Here is a 15,000-nt window from a genome sequence, read left to right on the forward strand (position 1 = left end):
ATTTTAAATAATTGGCTAAATTATTTAATTCACTTGAAGGAAGTATTACTCATTTACACCAATACTGTGACCCTTGACTCTGGACTGTGCGTTTCGTAGCTGAAGAAACACGAGTGTGACTCACTGCCAAACTGAATGCACCTGTACAACATAAATGACTTATGTAATCAACAATGTGACTCACAAGATCTGCAATTTGTTCATGACTTGAGTCAGAAGGCACTCATTGGGATGCCTTAATTTAAAAAGTCAAAAGGTGGTTCTGTGCAGGAATCATCTTTAGAAGATTGCCAGGGAAGAAGGAGAGAGAGAGAGAGAGAACACAACAAGTTTTTGGACTAGCTGTACTTGTAAGGCGCACCTTTAACAGCCAACCTGCCAACATATTTTCTTCGACTGAGTAGGTAGGTACCAATTCCATATTTGGGGTGCAAGCATTTTACTAATTGGTGTAATGTAGTGGCTGTAAAAGTGTGAGTTATGAGATGGTGATCCTGTGGTTCAAATTTCCATACTGTCATGGACTCACCTGGGAGCCTTATACAAGCCAAAGCAACAAAGAGTATTGTAGCACCTAAAAAACCCCCAACAAACGTACATAAGCTGTTGTGGGCTTTTAAGTCAGCCATAGCCTCCTAGACACCCAGTCCCTTGTAACGCAGGGACAATAATGTTGCTGTACCACAAAGGGTTATTGCAATGACAAGGATAATGCATAGCAAGTACTTTGGGAACTTAAGGCAACCCGGTACGTAATTATTATTGTTATTAATTATTCTAACTTCTCCTTACTGATATGGATAGCCTCACTTAACAGGATAGAAGATGAAGCATACTGTATGTGCATGTCGGTCTGTCTGACTACCCACCCATCCTTCTCGCTGGGTTGTGAACAATTAAATCATGCTCTATGAAACTATGAATGAAACCAATGGGTATGACTGACTCCCGTCGATTGTTTCAATGGGTCTACTCTATTATTTACTTATTATTATTGTTGTTGTTGTTGCTTATTATTTCCTTTAATACTTATAAATGCTGTTGGAAAAGGAAGGAAGGAAGGAAGGAAGGAAGGAAGGAAGGAAGGAAGGAAGGAAGGAAGGAGGGAGGGAGGGAGGGAGGGAGGGAGGGAGATTCTTCCAAATTATTGCCTGGCAACCCTACTCTGATTCCATAGGGACCTTGAGTTGCCACCTTTCCCATGACATACACACATGCCCTCACACTCCCTCACTCATGCAATGGGAAACATGTGAAATTTGCCACCCCACTTTTCTGGTTTTGTCTGCTCTTTCAGCCAGCTCTCTGGCCTTGCAGTGCTGCTTTTAAACACCAGGTTTGTCTACTGCAGGTCTTTATTTATTTTTATTTTTTAATGTTGCAATACATATATGAAACCTTTAGATAATAATACATATACATTATATTCGTAAATTCACATTTTCACATTTCATTATGTACCAACATTTATCCATTTCTTATTTCTTGCCCTGTGTCTTCCCTCCACCCGTGCATGACTTCCTTGTTATTATTTTGTAACTTTATTATTGAGATTGTATTTTTGTATCTTAATAATTAAACATTCAATCTTATATATCTGCTTAGCTTAGCTTAACTCAACTTTGTGAAATCAGTCTATACACATCAATAAATTCTTGTTGGAGCATCTTTTGCTCATGTATTCTTCTACACATTTCCATTCCTGTTTGAGATTTTGATTAGATTGCATTCTAATTGTTGCCGTCATTTTTGCTAATTCAATCATTTCAAAAAATTTATGTTGCCAATCTTTCAGTGTTGGTACTTCTTCTGATTTTCCATTTTTTGCAATCAATAACCTTGAGGCGGCTGTTGCATATAAAAAGATCCTCTTCATGTCTTTGGGGATGTCATTTGTTATAATTCCTAAAAGGAATGTTTCCAGCTTTTAACCAATTGTTGTTTTAAAGATTTTTTTTCAGTTCCTCATGTATATTTCCCCCCCCAAATTTTAATTTTATCACATCCCCACCAGGCATGATATAAGGATCACCCTGATACCTTACATCTCCAACACAGATTCAATGTTAATTTATAAAATTTAGCCAGTTTTACAGGGGCTAGGTACCACCTGTAAAACATCTTCATAATGTTTTCTTTGATAGTAATGCATGCGGTGAAATTAATATCTGATCTCCAAAGTTTTTCCCAATGATCTAATGAAATCACATATCCTGCAGGTCTTTAATGCCTATCTGATAGGCAAAGCCCCATTTGCTAAATTTCTAAATAACCATTGCATCACCCCCTGAATTTCTACCTCTTAAAAGAGGATGGGATGGGGAGAGACCCAACAACTCCTGATTCAACAAAAAGCCTTTGTCAAGAGGTTAGGAGAAAAAGATCCCAAGGGATGAACATGGTAGGGCTCTGCTAAATTGTTGGGTTCATTTTCTCCAGGCTCCTGGGAGGGAGCGAGGATTAGGAAGGGACTCGGTTCAGTTCAGATTTAAAAGCGAACCTACCTACTTCACCTTTTCAAAAACAATATGCAAGCCGAAACACAGCTGTCTTTTGAAATGTGCCCTGATCCACATTTTGTGATGCAGTTCTCGTGCCAAATGATGTATACAAAAATTATTGTAGTACAGGGAAAGGGAGGGAGGGAGGGAACAGGGGTTGGACCATGAGCACCCATGAAGGGGATGAGCAGTCCCTTCCCACTAGTAAACCATAATTCCCAGAATTCTTTGTTAAACCAGAGTATGTTTCTAGCCTTTGTAGACCCTGAGATATGGGACAAAACGTACAATTGCTGTTTGTCTTTCTTTTGTGCGTGAAGCTACCCTGCTCTCCCCCCTTTCAAGTGTTTTACTCCCCACTGGAATGGTGCCTGTGGACACCCATAAATGGAAGAATTTGGAGAGGAACCAAGGAAGAGGGGAGTCAGAGAGAAAAAAGAATATAAAGGAAAGGAAGAAGGAAGCAATTTAGAATGAAAGATAAAGCTAGGAAGAAAGTAGATGCGGGTTGCATTGCTGTGTGTGTGTGTCCGTGTATGCGCGCGCGCACACCCACCCACACACCCAAGGATGAGTATGAGAGAGAGGTGTGTTTGTTTCTAGGAATGTTGGCTCATTTCCTTGAGTGATCTGCTTTGCAAGGGCATGTGATCTTCACTCCATGGATTCATAGGATTTGTGACATCACTAGAGCTTGCCTTGTGACATCACCAGGCCCTGCCATGTGAGCCCCAGGCTTTTGGATGCTGGAGACCAGGGAACCTCAAGGGCACTAGATCTGCTACACTCGCTCTGCCCTGCCAGGGAAGGAATATGGGAGTTGTGTCAGCAACCGCTGGGTGGATCCAACAGTCAGCTCCTTACAATCACAAGGGTGACTATTCTTGTTGTCATCTCCTTCATGATCAGTGTAGCTCACCTCTAAGTGTACATAGCTCAACGACAACCTTCTTCCTCTGATCAGGACATCAAACAAGAAAAATTAGCATGGCATAATCTCAGAGAGGGTTGAAAACTGAAGTCCACCTCTTTCTAGGTCACGATACTGTTAGAGGGGAAGAAACGAGTGTACATCTCGACCCTGATTTTAAACAACATTTGGATTTCTGAGACTATTTCACCCTTTCTGTGTGCTAAGTTGTAATTTCTTTTTTATTCAGTCAGCAAGCTACAGAGCGGTCAAAGAAAACCCCTAACTACAGAAAAGCATGTGTGAGACCAGGAAAAGAGCAATTGAGACACTCTTTCCAATCCAAAACTGTATGGCACGTAGAGGGCTCTTAAAATACAATATGAGAGGCTTTCATATTTTATTTTATTTTATTTTATTTTATTTTATTTTATTTTATTTTATTTTATTTTATTTTATTTTATTTTATTTTTTGAAAAAGTATTAGTTTCATGTAATCCAGAATTTGTAAAAGAAAATTCTCAGAAAGGAGGCATTGGAATGTGGCAGTAGACTAACTGAACCACTTATCTCAGACCTGATTTATTGTAAATTAAAGCAAAACTGAAGCATCTAAATAAGCCAAGGAAGAGCTCTGCTCATTTATCTGTTCTCCAAAAAAGTTTCCTGTGCAAATGCAGGTCAGTGCCTTGACTGCCAGATTCAACATGCACTGTTAAGATATGGGAATATGATCTGAGGCACTATTCCTGGCAGGTGTGGGTGTTGAATGGGCATTCCAGGATAAACTTGGAGATGAAAAGGGAAACTCCTAAATTTACATGGATTCTTAAAAGGAAATGCTGGTAGGTGAAGCCAGAGCCAATGAAAAGAAGAGCTAGCCCGATTGGTTGTAAGATCATAGAATCTTAGAGTTGGAAGGGACCCCAAGGGTCATCTAGTCCAACCCCCTGCAGTGCAGTAATCTCAGCTAAAGCATCCGTGACAGACGGCCATCCAACCTCTGCTTAAAAGCCTCCGAGGAAGGAGAGTCCAGCACCTCTTGTCTGTTCCACTGTCAAACAGCTCTTACTGTCAGAACGTTCTTCCTGATATTGAGTCAGAATCTCCTTTCTTGTAACTTTAATCCATTGGTTCGAGTCCTGCCCTGCAGAGCAGGAGAAAACAAGCATACTCCCTCTTCCATGTCACAGCCCTTAAGATATTTGAATGTAGCTATCATATCTCCTCTCAGTCTCCTCTTTTCCAGGCTAAACATACCAAGCTCCTTCAAGCGTTCTTCAAGGCAGGTGTTTGATGAGGTGGTTCTCCATTAGCCCTAATTGGTCTCCACTGGCTCTTGCAGACTGTTAAGTACCGTATTTTTTGCTCTATAAGACCCACTTTTTCCCTCCTAAAAAGTAAGGGGAAATGTGTGTGCGTCTTATGGAGCGAATGCAGGCTGCGCAGCTATCCCAGAAGCCAGAACAGCAAGAGGGATTGCTGCTTTCACTGCGCAGCGATCCCTCTTGCTGTTCTGGCTTCTGAGATTCAGAATATTTTTTTTCTTGTTTTCCTCCTCCAAAAACTAGGTGCGTCTTGTGGTCTGGTGCGTCTTATAGAGCGAAAAATACGGGTACTTTGTGTATAGCAAAAAAAAATAGGTTTGTGCGATTAAAGTGGATTAAAACGCTTTGTTGCCCTTGTGCAAAAAACCCCACTTTTTGCAGTTAGGAAAGTGATGAAGAAATGCCTCGAACAGTGTGGAATGCATGAATGATTGATTGGTGAGAAGGTGAATATACGGCCTGTAAGCAAATCAGAGTGAATGTAAAAAGGGATTGGACAGATTTGTGGAGAATAAGGCTATGAATGGCTACTGGTCCAGTCTCAGAGGCAGTACAGCTCTGAACACTGGCTCCTTGGGATTGTGAGCAGGAAAAGGGCTCTTGCACTCAGGTCTTGGTATCTGGTTGGCTGCTGTGAGAACAGAAGGCTGGACTAGATGGGTCTCTGGTTTTATCCAGCAGCCAGGCTCCTCGTATGTGTGTTTGAAAAGAGAACAGAGAGTTTTAAAGGGTTTCCCCTTCCCTGAAGAAGTGAGAGGAGACTGAGAAGCATTTATCCTTCTTCCATTTAAAAAAAGAGGAAGCAATGAAGCTGAGAAACCTTACTTGTCTGAGAAAAGCTGCCTGGATGATCTAAAGTAAATTTTAGATAAAAAAAATTGGGGGATTTTGAAACAAACGAAAGTTGAGGAATGTCATGCTACTTGGGGAGGATATAAGCGTCTAAGAACAGAGCCTATTCAATTGCAGCTCTGAAGTTGTAGCAGGCACAACCTTCAAGAGAGGTCTGCCTGTGTTCCTCCTGGGTCTCCTTGCGAAGGCAAGTGAAAACATTCTTATTTCACCAGGCGTTTGGGATGTATCTGGAGGTGTGCTTTAACTGTTGCTCTGTTATCAACAACTTTCGTAACTGTGTATCTGCATGCAAACTGTTCTGGGGGTGGAAATTGTATGGAATGTTCAATATTTGCAGGGAATGACACAATTAGTGGGTTATTTTCCTTGCAGGGTAGAACAAATTTATACATTTGTTTGTTTGTCTGTCTGTCGTTTTAAAATTCTTGTTTATTTATTTTAAATAGCGCTATAACACCCCTTGCCAAATTTGGATTCAGGATAGTTTGCACTGACTTCCAGATGTCATTGGATTCCCAACTCCTGTCATAGCAGACCATTGTTCATGCTGGCTGGAGCTGAAGGGTCATAGATTCCCTGCCCTTGTTTTACAGCATTAACAGTGCAACCCTATACATGCCTACTCGGAAGTAGCTTCCATTGAGTTCAGTGGGTTTTCTTCCAGAATCAAAAATGTCAGAAAGTTATAAACTATAGAATTAAAAAAAACACCCAACTACAGTGGTACCTCGGGTTAAGAATTTAATTTGTTCCGGAGGTCCGTTCTTAACCTGAAACTGTTCTTAACCTGAAGCACCACTTTAGCTAATGGGGCCTCCTGCTGCAGCCGCGCCGCCAGAGCACAATTTTTGTTCTCATCCTGAAGCAAAATTCTTAACCTGAGGTACTCTTTCTGGGTTAGCGGCGTCTGTAACCTGAAGCATCTGTAACCCGAGATACCACTGTACTTGTTATGTTATGAGAGGCTCATAACATACTAGTCCGTAGCGAGTGTTGCAAACTTATTTCAGATCTGTGCGAGCTTACTAAAGAGCAGCTATATTGTTCTGTAATTATTTCACCAATAGGTTGACTGCATCTTTGCGAGTGAAATTCCGGAGGAAGTGAGGACAGACAGCCGCATCTACCTATTCCGTTCTGCAACATCGTGTGTGCAATGTCCTGCTTTTAAAATGAGTCCTGCCACACAGAGGGAACTAATCTGAGAAGATAAGCAAACAGCATATTGATCCTGCCAGATCATATAGGAGGAGAAACACCCTTTCCCTAAGGAGCCACAGCCAGCATGACAGAGGTAAATGTATAGATGGACTCTGTTTTGTTTTGCAACTCTTTAGTTTTCAGCCAGCCTCCGAAACAGGTGATTGCTTTATGCTGCTGTAAGTCTATGCGTACAAGTGATCTGAAGCCATGGCACTGAAGAAGTCAAGCTAGCAACGCCTTCAGCCGCACTGCAGAATTAGGGCAAGAAATGGGTGTACACAAGTCTGAGCTAACCTGTGAAATCTCTTGATGGCCTTGGTCAAATGATTCTTTCCCAACCTCAGTTGCCTCTCTCTGATGCGATGATACTGATGTCCTGCCTCACAGAGTTGTTGTGAGGATGGGTGAAGTAATAGTTGTAATTAATTCGGTGCCATGGAAATGTTCCAGGCATGCTCGTTCCAGGCTGACGGCATAAGGTGGAGCCAGCATGCAGAATGAGCTAAGCACAGCTGGGTCTGGAAAGTGTGCATGAAAATGCATTTAGACGAGGGAGGGCGACGTGAACAGATGCATAGATTAGGCAAAACTGCATTAAAAAGTGCATATTTTGAGAAATTCACGTTAAAAAGCTGGTGAACTTTTCATAACGGCATTTCCCCCCAAACAAACAAACAAACAAATAAATAAATATCACAGACTGATGCAGAAATGTTAGAAACATATATAATTGTAGTGTTGGAGGGGACCCCAAGGTAGTGGCGTAGCGTGAGGGGTGCAGGGGGGCCGGCCGCACCGGGCGCAACATCTGGGGGTTAGGGTTAGGGGGCGCAAATCCACGGGTTAGGGGGCACAAATTACTTGCCTTGCCCCGGGTGCTGACAACCCACGCTACGCCACTGCCCCAAGGGCCCTCTAGTCCAGCCCCCTGCAATGCAGGAATATGCCGGTGGCCCATATGGGGATCAAACCAGCGACAAAGGTGGTGTTAGCACCATGCACTAACCAGCTGAGCTAACTGTCATTGTGGCAAACTGAATTTAAGACTGGGAAAAGTGTGAAACTGAGAGAAACTGAAATTGGCAGAGTTGTACATCCCTAGATCCTGCCAGTGCCTGAGTGGGGATGTTCAGGAAGCCCCATATAATAAGATACCTTGAGTTCAAAGGAAGAAATGTAGGGTATAAATACTCCCTCCCTAGAAATGCTAGGCTGGCTCCCTCCTTGCTGCCCTTCTGCTGGCAGGTGAAGACTTCCTTATTCCTACAGGCTTTTAGGGACTGACTGCTCTGAATGAAAATTTCATTGTAATTATCTGTATGATTTTAATAATAATAATAATAATAATAATAATAATAATAATAATAATAATAATAATTTATTTATATCCTGCCCTCCCCAGCCAAAGCCGGGCTCAGAGCAGCTAACAATAGAGCTTATATATGTGTGTGTGTGTGTGTGTGTGTGTGTGTGTGTAGTTTTAATTCTATTAATATTTAATCCCCCCCCCTATGTTTTAAACTGTTCCTATTTTTACTGTAAGCTGCCTTGAGTCCCTGTCAGGGAAAAAGGCAGGATGTTAATGATAACACTAATACTAATACTAATGTAGTCAATAGAACAGATATCATACAATACATAAGCGCAAGTTGCTCCAAATCTTACCTTACATCCTTCATTAATTCACTGGCCACTATTTCTCAGTCTCAAAACCTGTTGCTTCAATAATAATAATACAGTGGTACCTTGGGTTAAGTATTTAATTCGTTCCGGAGGTCCTTTCTTAACCTGAAACTGTTCTTAACCTGAAGCACCACTTTAGCTAATGGGGCCTCCCGCTGCCGCCGCACCGCCGCCGCACGATTTCTGTTCTCATCCTGAAGCAAAGTTCTTAACCTGAGGTACTATTTCTGGGTTAGCGGAGTCTGTAACCTGAAGGGTATGTAACCTGAAGCGTCTGTAACCCGAGGTACCACTGTAACCCGAGGTACCAACCTTACAGAGTGGTTGTTAGGATTGGCAAGATTATGTGAAGCACTATATTTTCAGCCCAACCCCATTGTATGCTATATTTCAGATTCTGTTGTGTTCAAGGGACTTTACTCCCCATATACAGCCTGACTGAGAGGCCACAAGTCTGTGGTGCTTCCTAACTACTTAAAACTTCCACACTCTGATGAATGCAAAGTGACCATTTTATTTACTGGCCCCCAGGGAAGCTTTCCTTATTTTAACAGAAGTTAAAGGCTGGTGATGGAAAGTGAGAGTGGCTCTCCGTGTTGCCCCCGCTTTTTATTTCCTTTAGATTTTCACGGTCAGGAAATGATGCTAATGGCAGGGAAATGCCTGTTGTAACGTGTCTTTCTGTCTCTTTCAAGGAGGAAATGGAAGATAGCGGTCTCGAAATTGGACTTTTTTACTACGTGTTGATGTGGTTTGTCATCTGCTTCGTCTGGTGGAAATGGAGAGCAGGGCAGAAGTTAAAAGATATGTACCTTGTAGGGAAATATGTGTTCATCACTGGCTGTGACTCTGGATTTGGAAAGCGGGCAGCCAAAATCTTCGATAAGAAAGGGTTTCAAGTGATTGCTGCCTGCCAGACTCAACAGGGAGCCGCAGAGCTGAAAGCAGAGACTTCTAGGCACCTCCACGCTGTGCTACTGGACGTGACAAACACAGAGAACATCCAATCAGTTACGGAATATGTTAAGAAAGAAGTAGGGGATAAAGGTAGGTGATGGGCACCTGAACTCTTCCCAAAATCTACTAAATAGACCCCCAGAGGGCTCCTGCACATTTAAGAGAAGCATGGAATTGGGGCTGCTGTGAAGGAGGAAGGCTTAGCGCACAGAATTTCTGCTTCTGTGCAACCTTAAAGATATAGCCTCCAGGTACATATCTGCTAACCTGCACAAAAAGCCAATGAATTGTTTTGGTATTTCTTAGGTTTTTCCTTTCCTTCTTAAAGCAAGTTTTTAATTAAACTTACGGTTTGGGGCAATAAAGTGATCACCGTGCATTGTGGCTTCTGTCCACTGGGTGAGGGCTCATCCACACTTCTGCTTGCCCCATGCCTCGAAAGCATGGGTCCAAGTGGTTTTCCTGCTTTTTCCCCCAGGGAAAATCCCCTGTTTAGTGCTAAATCGAAGCAAACATCAATCTGGAGGAATGCCCAAATTGCCATTTGCTCCGATTGAGCACTAAAGAACAGCTTTTCCTGGGGGAAAGCGGTGGGGCAAGAGGAAGTGTGGATACCTCCTGTGTCTCTTAGGTCCAGACTTGAAATTATTTGTATATATAATTGTTGATAAGTCTTTCATCTGCTGTTTTGTGCAGAGTGAGCTCTCCCCCCCCTTCCTGTTTCCACAGCCTTCATGTTTTAAAAGCATAGAAAGGAAATTTGAAGTAGGTTGTGCAATGATGTGGCAGAGTGTGGGTGAGGCTGTAAAACTCTAAAACTTATTAAGAGGCTTGTTGAACAAAATGGGGCTTACTTCTGAGTAGCTATGGGGGAAATAGCATGTGAGCAGTAGAGAAAGTGGTGATGATTACAGGGAAATTGCAGGCATTTAAAATTACGGCTTTTTACTGTTGTAAGCTTAGTGTTGTAACTCAATGTTGTAATTTAGTTTAGCCACTGCCACAGAAACCTTGACTCTTATTAGGAGCAGTATTGGCTATGGCAGGGTAGAAATAAAAACAGTGGTCTTATTTTTAATAAGGGTATCCTCAGGAATTCTTCCAGGGTTGGGGGACGGTAGAATACCAAAATGATAGGAATGTATGAAATGACATGGAGAAAGGGGATAAATAAGTCTTTTTTCCCTCCAATCTCATAACGCTAGCACTCTAGAATAATCACTCCCATAAGAGGCAGTGACGGCCACCATCTTGGATGGCTTTAAAACAGGACTGGACAGATCCTTGGAGGACCAGGCTGTCAATGGCTACTAAGAACAATAACTACGGTATATTCTCCCTCCACTGTCGAAAGCACTGGAGTCTGCTTCTGAATACCAATTGAAGGAAACCACAGGGGCAGAGAGTGTTGTTTTGTGTTCAGCCCCTGACCATGGGTTTCCCATGGGCACCTGGGTTGCCACTGTGAGAACAGGATTCTGGCCTGATCCAGTAGGTTCTTGTTATGGTCCTGGTGAGCAGGCTAGTTTCTCATAAACCAACCAACAAAAAAACGAGAAGAATACCTGCCTGATTTTGAAACACTTTAAAGTTGCTCTTTTTAAGGTCAAGCCGCTGTTCGTGATTTGGATTTGATGTTAACTACGTCCTGCGTTGGGGAGGCACTTTACTATTTTATATGACAAGCTCCCTCATATGACAGGATGCAGACCGAAGTATTGCTTTAGTGAGTGAGCAATTACGTGTATGTGTGGAGATAATTGTCCTGTTCAGAGCTTTCACATTGCCCTCATAATATTACAATACTTTTCAGCAATGGCAATGCACACATTCATCAGTGAGTTTCTGCATGATGAAATGTCAAGTGGTGTGCATGCGTGTGTGAATTAGCCCTCGCTCACTCAGACTAAAGTGTTCAGAGTAAAGAAATGGCACAATTGGGAATTGCTACCAATTAACATAGCTGGGTTACTGTTACGACCTTTCTGTTTTTACGTAGATGTAATGATATTTATATACCATTATGATGATGATCTTATTCTCTGCCTTTTGAATAATAATGATAATGGGGACGTTAAATCACAGAAATCAATTTCTCCAAAAAAGTTTCATTCTCAGACATAATAAATTATCTTTTTATTTGTTTTTTTAAATCTCTCCCCCCCCCCATAGGTCTGTGGGGCCTGATCAATAATGCAGGAATTATGGGAGTATCAGCACCAACTGACTGGCTGACCATCGAGCACTATAAAGCACCGATTGATGTTAATCTAATAGGCCTCATCAATGTTACTATACACATGCTGCCATTGGTGAAGAAGGCAAAGGGAAGGATAATAAACGTAACCAGTGTTGGAGGTGTTCTACCAATATGCTCAGGTGGTTATTGTCCATCCAAATATGGGGCAGAAGCATTCACCGACAGTTTAAGGTAAAGTGATAGCTAATGGATGGCCTTCATAATGCATGTATGATTCAACCCAAACTGAGCATGGGTTCAGTGCCTGCATGCAGGGGATAAAATTGGGCTTAGTAGAATTCTGTTTCCAGCATGCCACTGCCCTCACCACCACTGACATCCATCCAAATCTATCTCTCATGCTACCTGAATCAGGGGGTCATCCAGCGAAATGGTACACCCATGAGACAGTGCTCCTTATATGTATCCGTTCAAAAACTAATGTAGTTCTTGGTCATCTGTTTTTTTACTCCACTTTCTCCACTTTTCCTACATTGCAAGATAGTACACAAGATATTAGTATATAAGACTTATTTGGATGTAAATCATGGGCTCCTCCTGCCCATGTTATGTCTGGTGTCTGTTCACAAATGATATCTTACTTGAAACATAAGTGCACATCATGAAAAGGATTAGAAGGTCTGTGTGAACATCTGAACCCAATGTCTTCTTGAGTTGCATTGGGCGCATTAATTGTGAAGCAAGAACCAGTTACCAAGTTATTGCAGAGAATGGCCCAGATCCCTGGGATCTGGTGGAGCCATTAATATAAAATGAATGAAGAGATACAATCTGGTTTAAATATCAAGGAGATAGGCAGGAGTTCATATGAGGACATGCATGATGGATCTCTTGCATTCGTGAGGTTTACCATAAGGACTCCAAAGGCATCCCATGACCTTGACTCATTTTATACAGAAACTGAGAAATTTCATTTATAAGATCATTGTGTTTGTGTGCAGAAACTATAATGTGCTGCTGACAGAATCTACATAGCGCTTTCTCTAAAAATCCGCCCAAATTATTGACCAAAATTAATGACAGCTTTTTACTTTCTTTGCAGACAGGACATGAAACCATTTGGAGTGAATGTTTCTTGCATTGAGCCAGGGCTGTTTAAAACAGGGCTTTCTGACAGAGACATGGTCATGAGACAAAAAATGGCTGTTTGGGACACTCTTCCTCAAACTATACAAAAGCAGTATGGTGAAAAATACTTAAAGGAAGGTAAGCCATGAGTTGCTTTGTTTTGTATTAATGGAGAAAGGGCCTAAACATAATACTGAAGTAGTCAGAAGTAGAGATGCCATCAAAGTTCACCCAAGCCTGGTTGAGAAATTAACTTCCAGGTTACTCAAAAAGGCACCTCAAAAAATAGGAGAACTCTGTGACTGAGTCAATACGTATATGTCATGATTTTGTTTTAATATAGTGAATATGTCTCACTGAAAAAAAATGAGAATAATAATTTTAAAAAGAGATCTTCTGTGGCTCGGATCAATATCTAGGGCAGAGAAGAGTTCCTAGCATTCAACCTCCTCTCATCTCCACCAGCCCATCGTCAAAGCACACTCCTAATCCTTCGCTTCATATACCAGAGGTGAATGCAGTAGTGGCAACATGTGGTAGAAAGGAGGGAAGCTTTATTGCTTCCTTCCCTCAGCTTCATGCTCCACAGTATACATCATGACTGAAAAGTGGCAGGCCTTGGAATCGTCCCAAGCATTACCCACAATGCCAAAGACTTCCATGTCCTGCCTGCAGCACAGCTGGATAATGGAAAGGAACGAAAGGAGATAGGAAGCCTTTTTATTTAACTGCAAGTAACAATATGGCAATGCTCTTTGCACAGTGCAAAAGTAGCTCCACGTCAACAGTACTTCAAATAATTAAGAAAGAAGTGCACAGAATTAAGACTCTTGAAGCTTATTGCTGCATATATTTTACCTCCCTCTCCTGGTTTCGTTCTCTCTGCAGATGCAGTAAAGAAGGAGAAACTAGTGAAGCTGTGTCAGAATACAGACCTCTCATTGGTTGTGAATTGCATGGAACATGCCTTAATGAGCAAATATCCAAAGGCCCGGTACAGTGCAGGCATGGATGCTAAGATTCTTTGGCTACCACTTTCAAAAATGCCATCGTTTGTGCAGGACTTTGTACTCATGAAGAACAAAGTTCAGCTACTTGACCCAAATGCTGTGTAAAATTGCATCCCAAAAAACTCCAGTTCGTGCTTTTTCAAGCTGTGCATACCAAACAATGAAGATGAATACATCTGTGTTCACAGGTGATCAAGCATCCAGAGATGTTGGCAATAATTGCTTCTCTTTTCTTGTTTATCCCTTTTTTTAAAGAGCAGTTGTCATAAGGACTGCTTTGCCCAGTGGTAGTGAAGGCAGATCTAGATGACTCAGGCTTAGCATTTGCCAACTCAAATAAATCTTAGTGAATCGACCAGTCAAATATTGTTCGAGTAATAGTTTGAAATTATCAGTTTGTCAGAACGTTGTCAAAGTACACAGATAATTATGCCCGTTGCAAATACTACAACCTGTTAACAGAGCCCAGTTCCTCCTAAGAGCTCTACCCAACACCATGGAGGTATCTCTTTCTCCTCCCACAGAAAATACTATTGACTTCCCAGGAACTTACGACTTTTCCCATTTTTCCTTAACAAACATTTTCTAGTGCTAAATGCCTCTGAGCATATTTCGGCTCTCTTTTCTTCCCAAAGGCAATAGATCTTTTGGGGGGATAGCTTCCAAGGGCCCCTGAGCATGTATAGAGCATTTTTCCTTTCTGAAGAATATGTTACCTCACGTATCTGAAGACTGGAAGCGCATATCCCATGCCCCACCCCCAGGCTGTTTGGCTAGGGTGGTCTATGGGGAAGCTAGTATAGCAGAAGTGTGCCAACTCCTTCCTGAATGTGTGGCTGGGCTGGCCGGCCCATGAGGCAAGCTGAGACTCCCAAATCAGTGGCCAAATATCCTGGGCCGGCCCTAATGAGCAATGAGTGATCCTGACTCTTGCAAAGCTGGTGAGTGAGGCATCCTTACTTCCCCACCGCTACGCCATGGTTTGGGGGGGGGAGGTAGGTTGCCACTTCCAGAAGGGAGCTCATGACATATTTGGCTATGGCTGGATGGTGTCAACTGACACAATGCAACTGGTCACAACCCCATGTTATGTGTGCTGGCTGAAAGTGTGTTGTGTGACAGAATGCTGGTGTGAAACAGCTACTTGCTGTTTGAACTGTGGCACCACAGTCATCTGCCATAGCCAGATAAATCAGAATGCATTGCCCACCAAAAGAAAGAGAGA

The 15,000-nt window shown here is 42.2% G+C and overlaps 2 protein-coding genes across 6 annotated transcripts in view; one reads left to right on the forward strand and one right to left on the reverse strand.

The window, feature by feature from the left end:
- ABCB11 (ATP binding cassette subfamily B member 11) overlaps positions 1–15,000 on the reverse strand; it is an 83,184-nt gene that overhangs the window by 56,103 nt on the left and 12,081 nt on the right. The gene's annotated exons all lie outside the window — the stretch shown is intronic.
- DHRS9 (dehydrogenase/reductase 9) lies at positions 385–14,139 on the forward strand. 3 transcript variants are annotated; one of them, XM_081182837.1, is made up of 6 exons: positions 385–404; positions 6,662–6,888; positions 9,176–9,527; positions 11,610–11,868; positions 12,740–12,903; positions 13,654–14,139. In XM_081182837.1, the coding sequence occupies exons 2-6, from the start codon at positions 6,880–6,882 to the stop codon at positions 13,878–13,880; spliced, it is 1,011 nt and encodes a 336-aa protein (XP_081038963.1). In that variant the 5' UTR covers positions 385–404; positions 6,662–6,879; the 3' UTR covers positions 13,881–14,139. The 3 variants fall into 3 exon arrangements, with proteins under 3 accessions (XP_081038963.1, XP_081038962.1, XP_081038961.1); XM_081182836.1 differs by lacking the exon at positions 385–404 and adding an exon at positions 3,218–3,375; XM_081182835.1 differs by lacking the exons at positions 385–404; positions 6,662–6,888 and having other exon boundaries at positions 9,125–9,527.

The sequence above is a fragment of the Podarcis bocagei genome (assembly GCF_964188305.1).
Source record: "Podarcis bocagei genome assembly, chromosome: 1".
Lineage (NCBI taxonomy): Eukaryota > Metazoa > Chordata > Lepidosauria > Squamata > Lacertidae > Podarcis > Podarcis bocagei.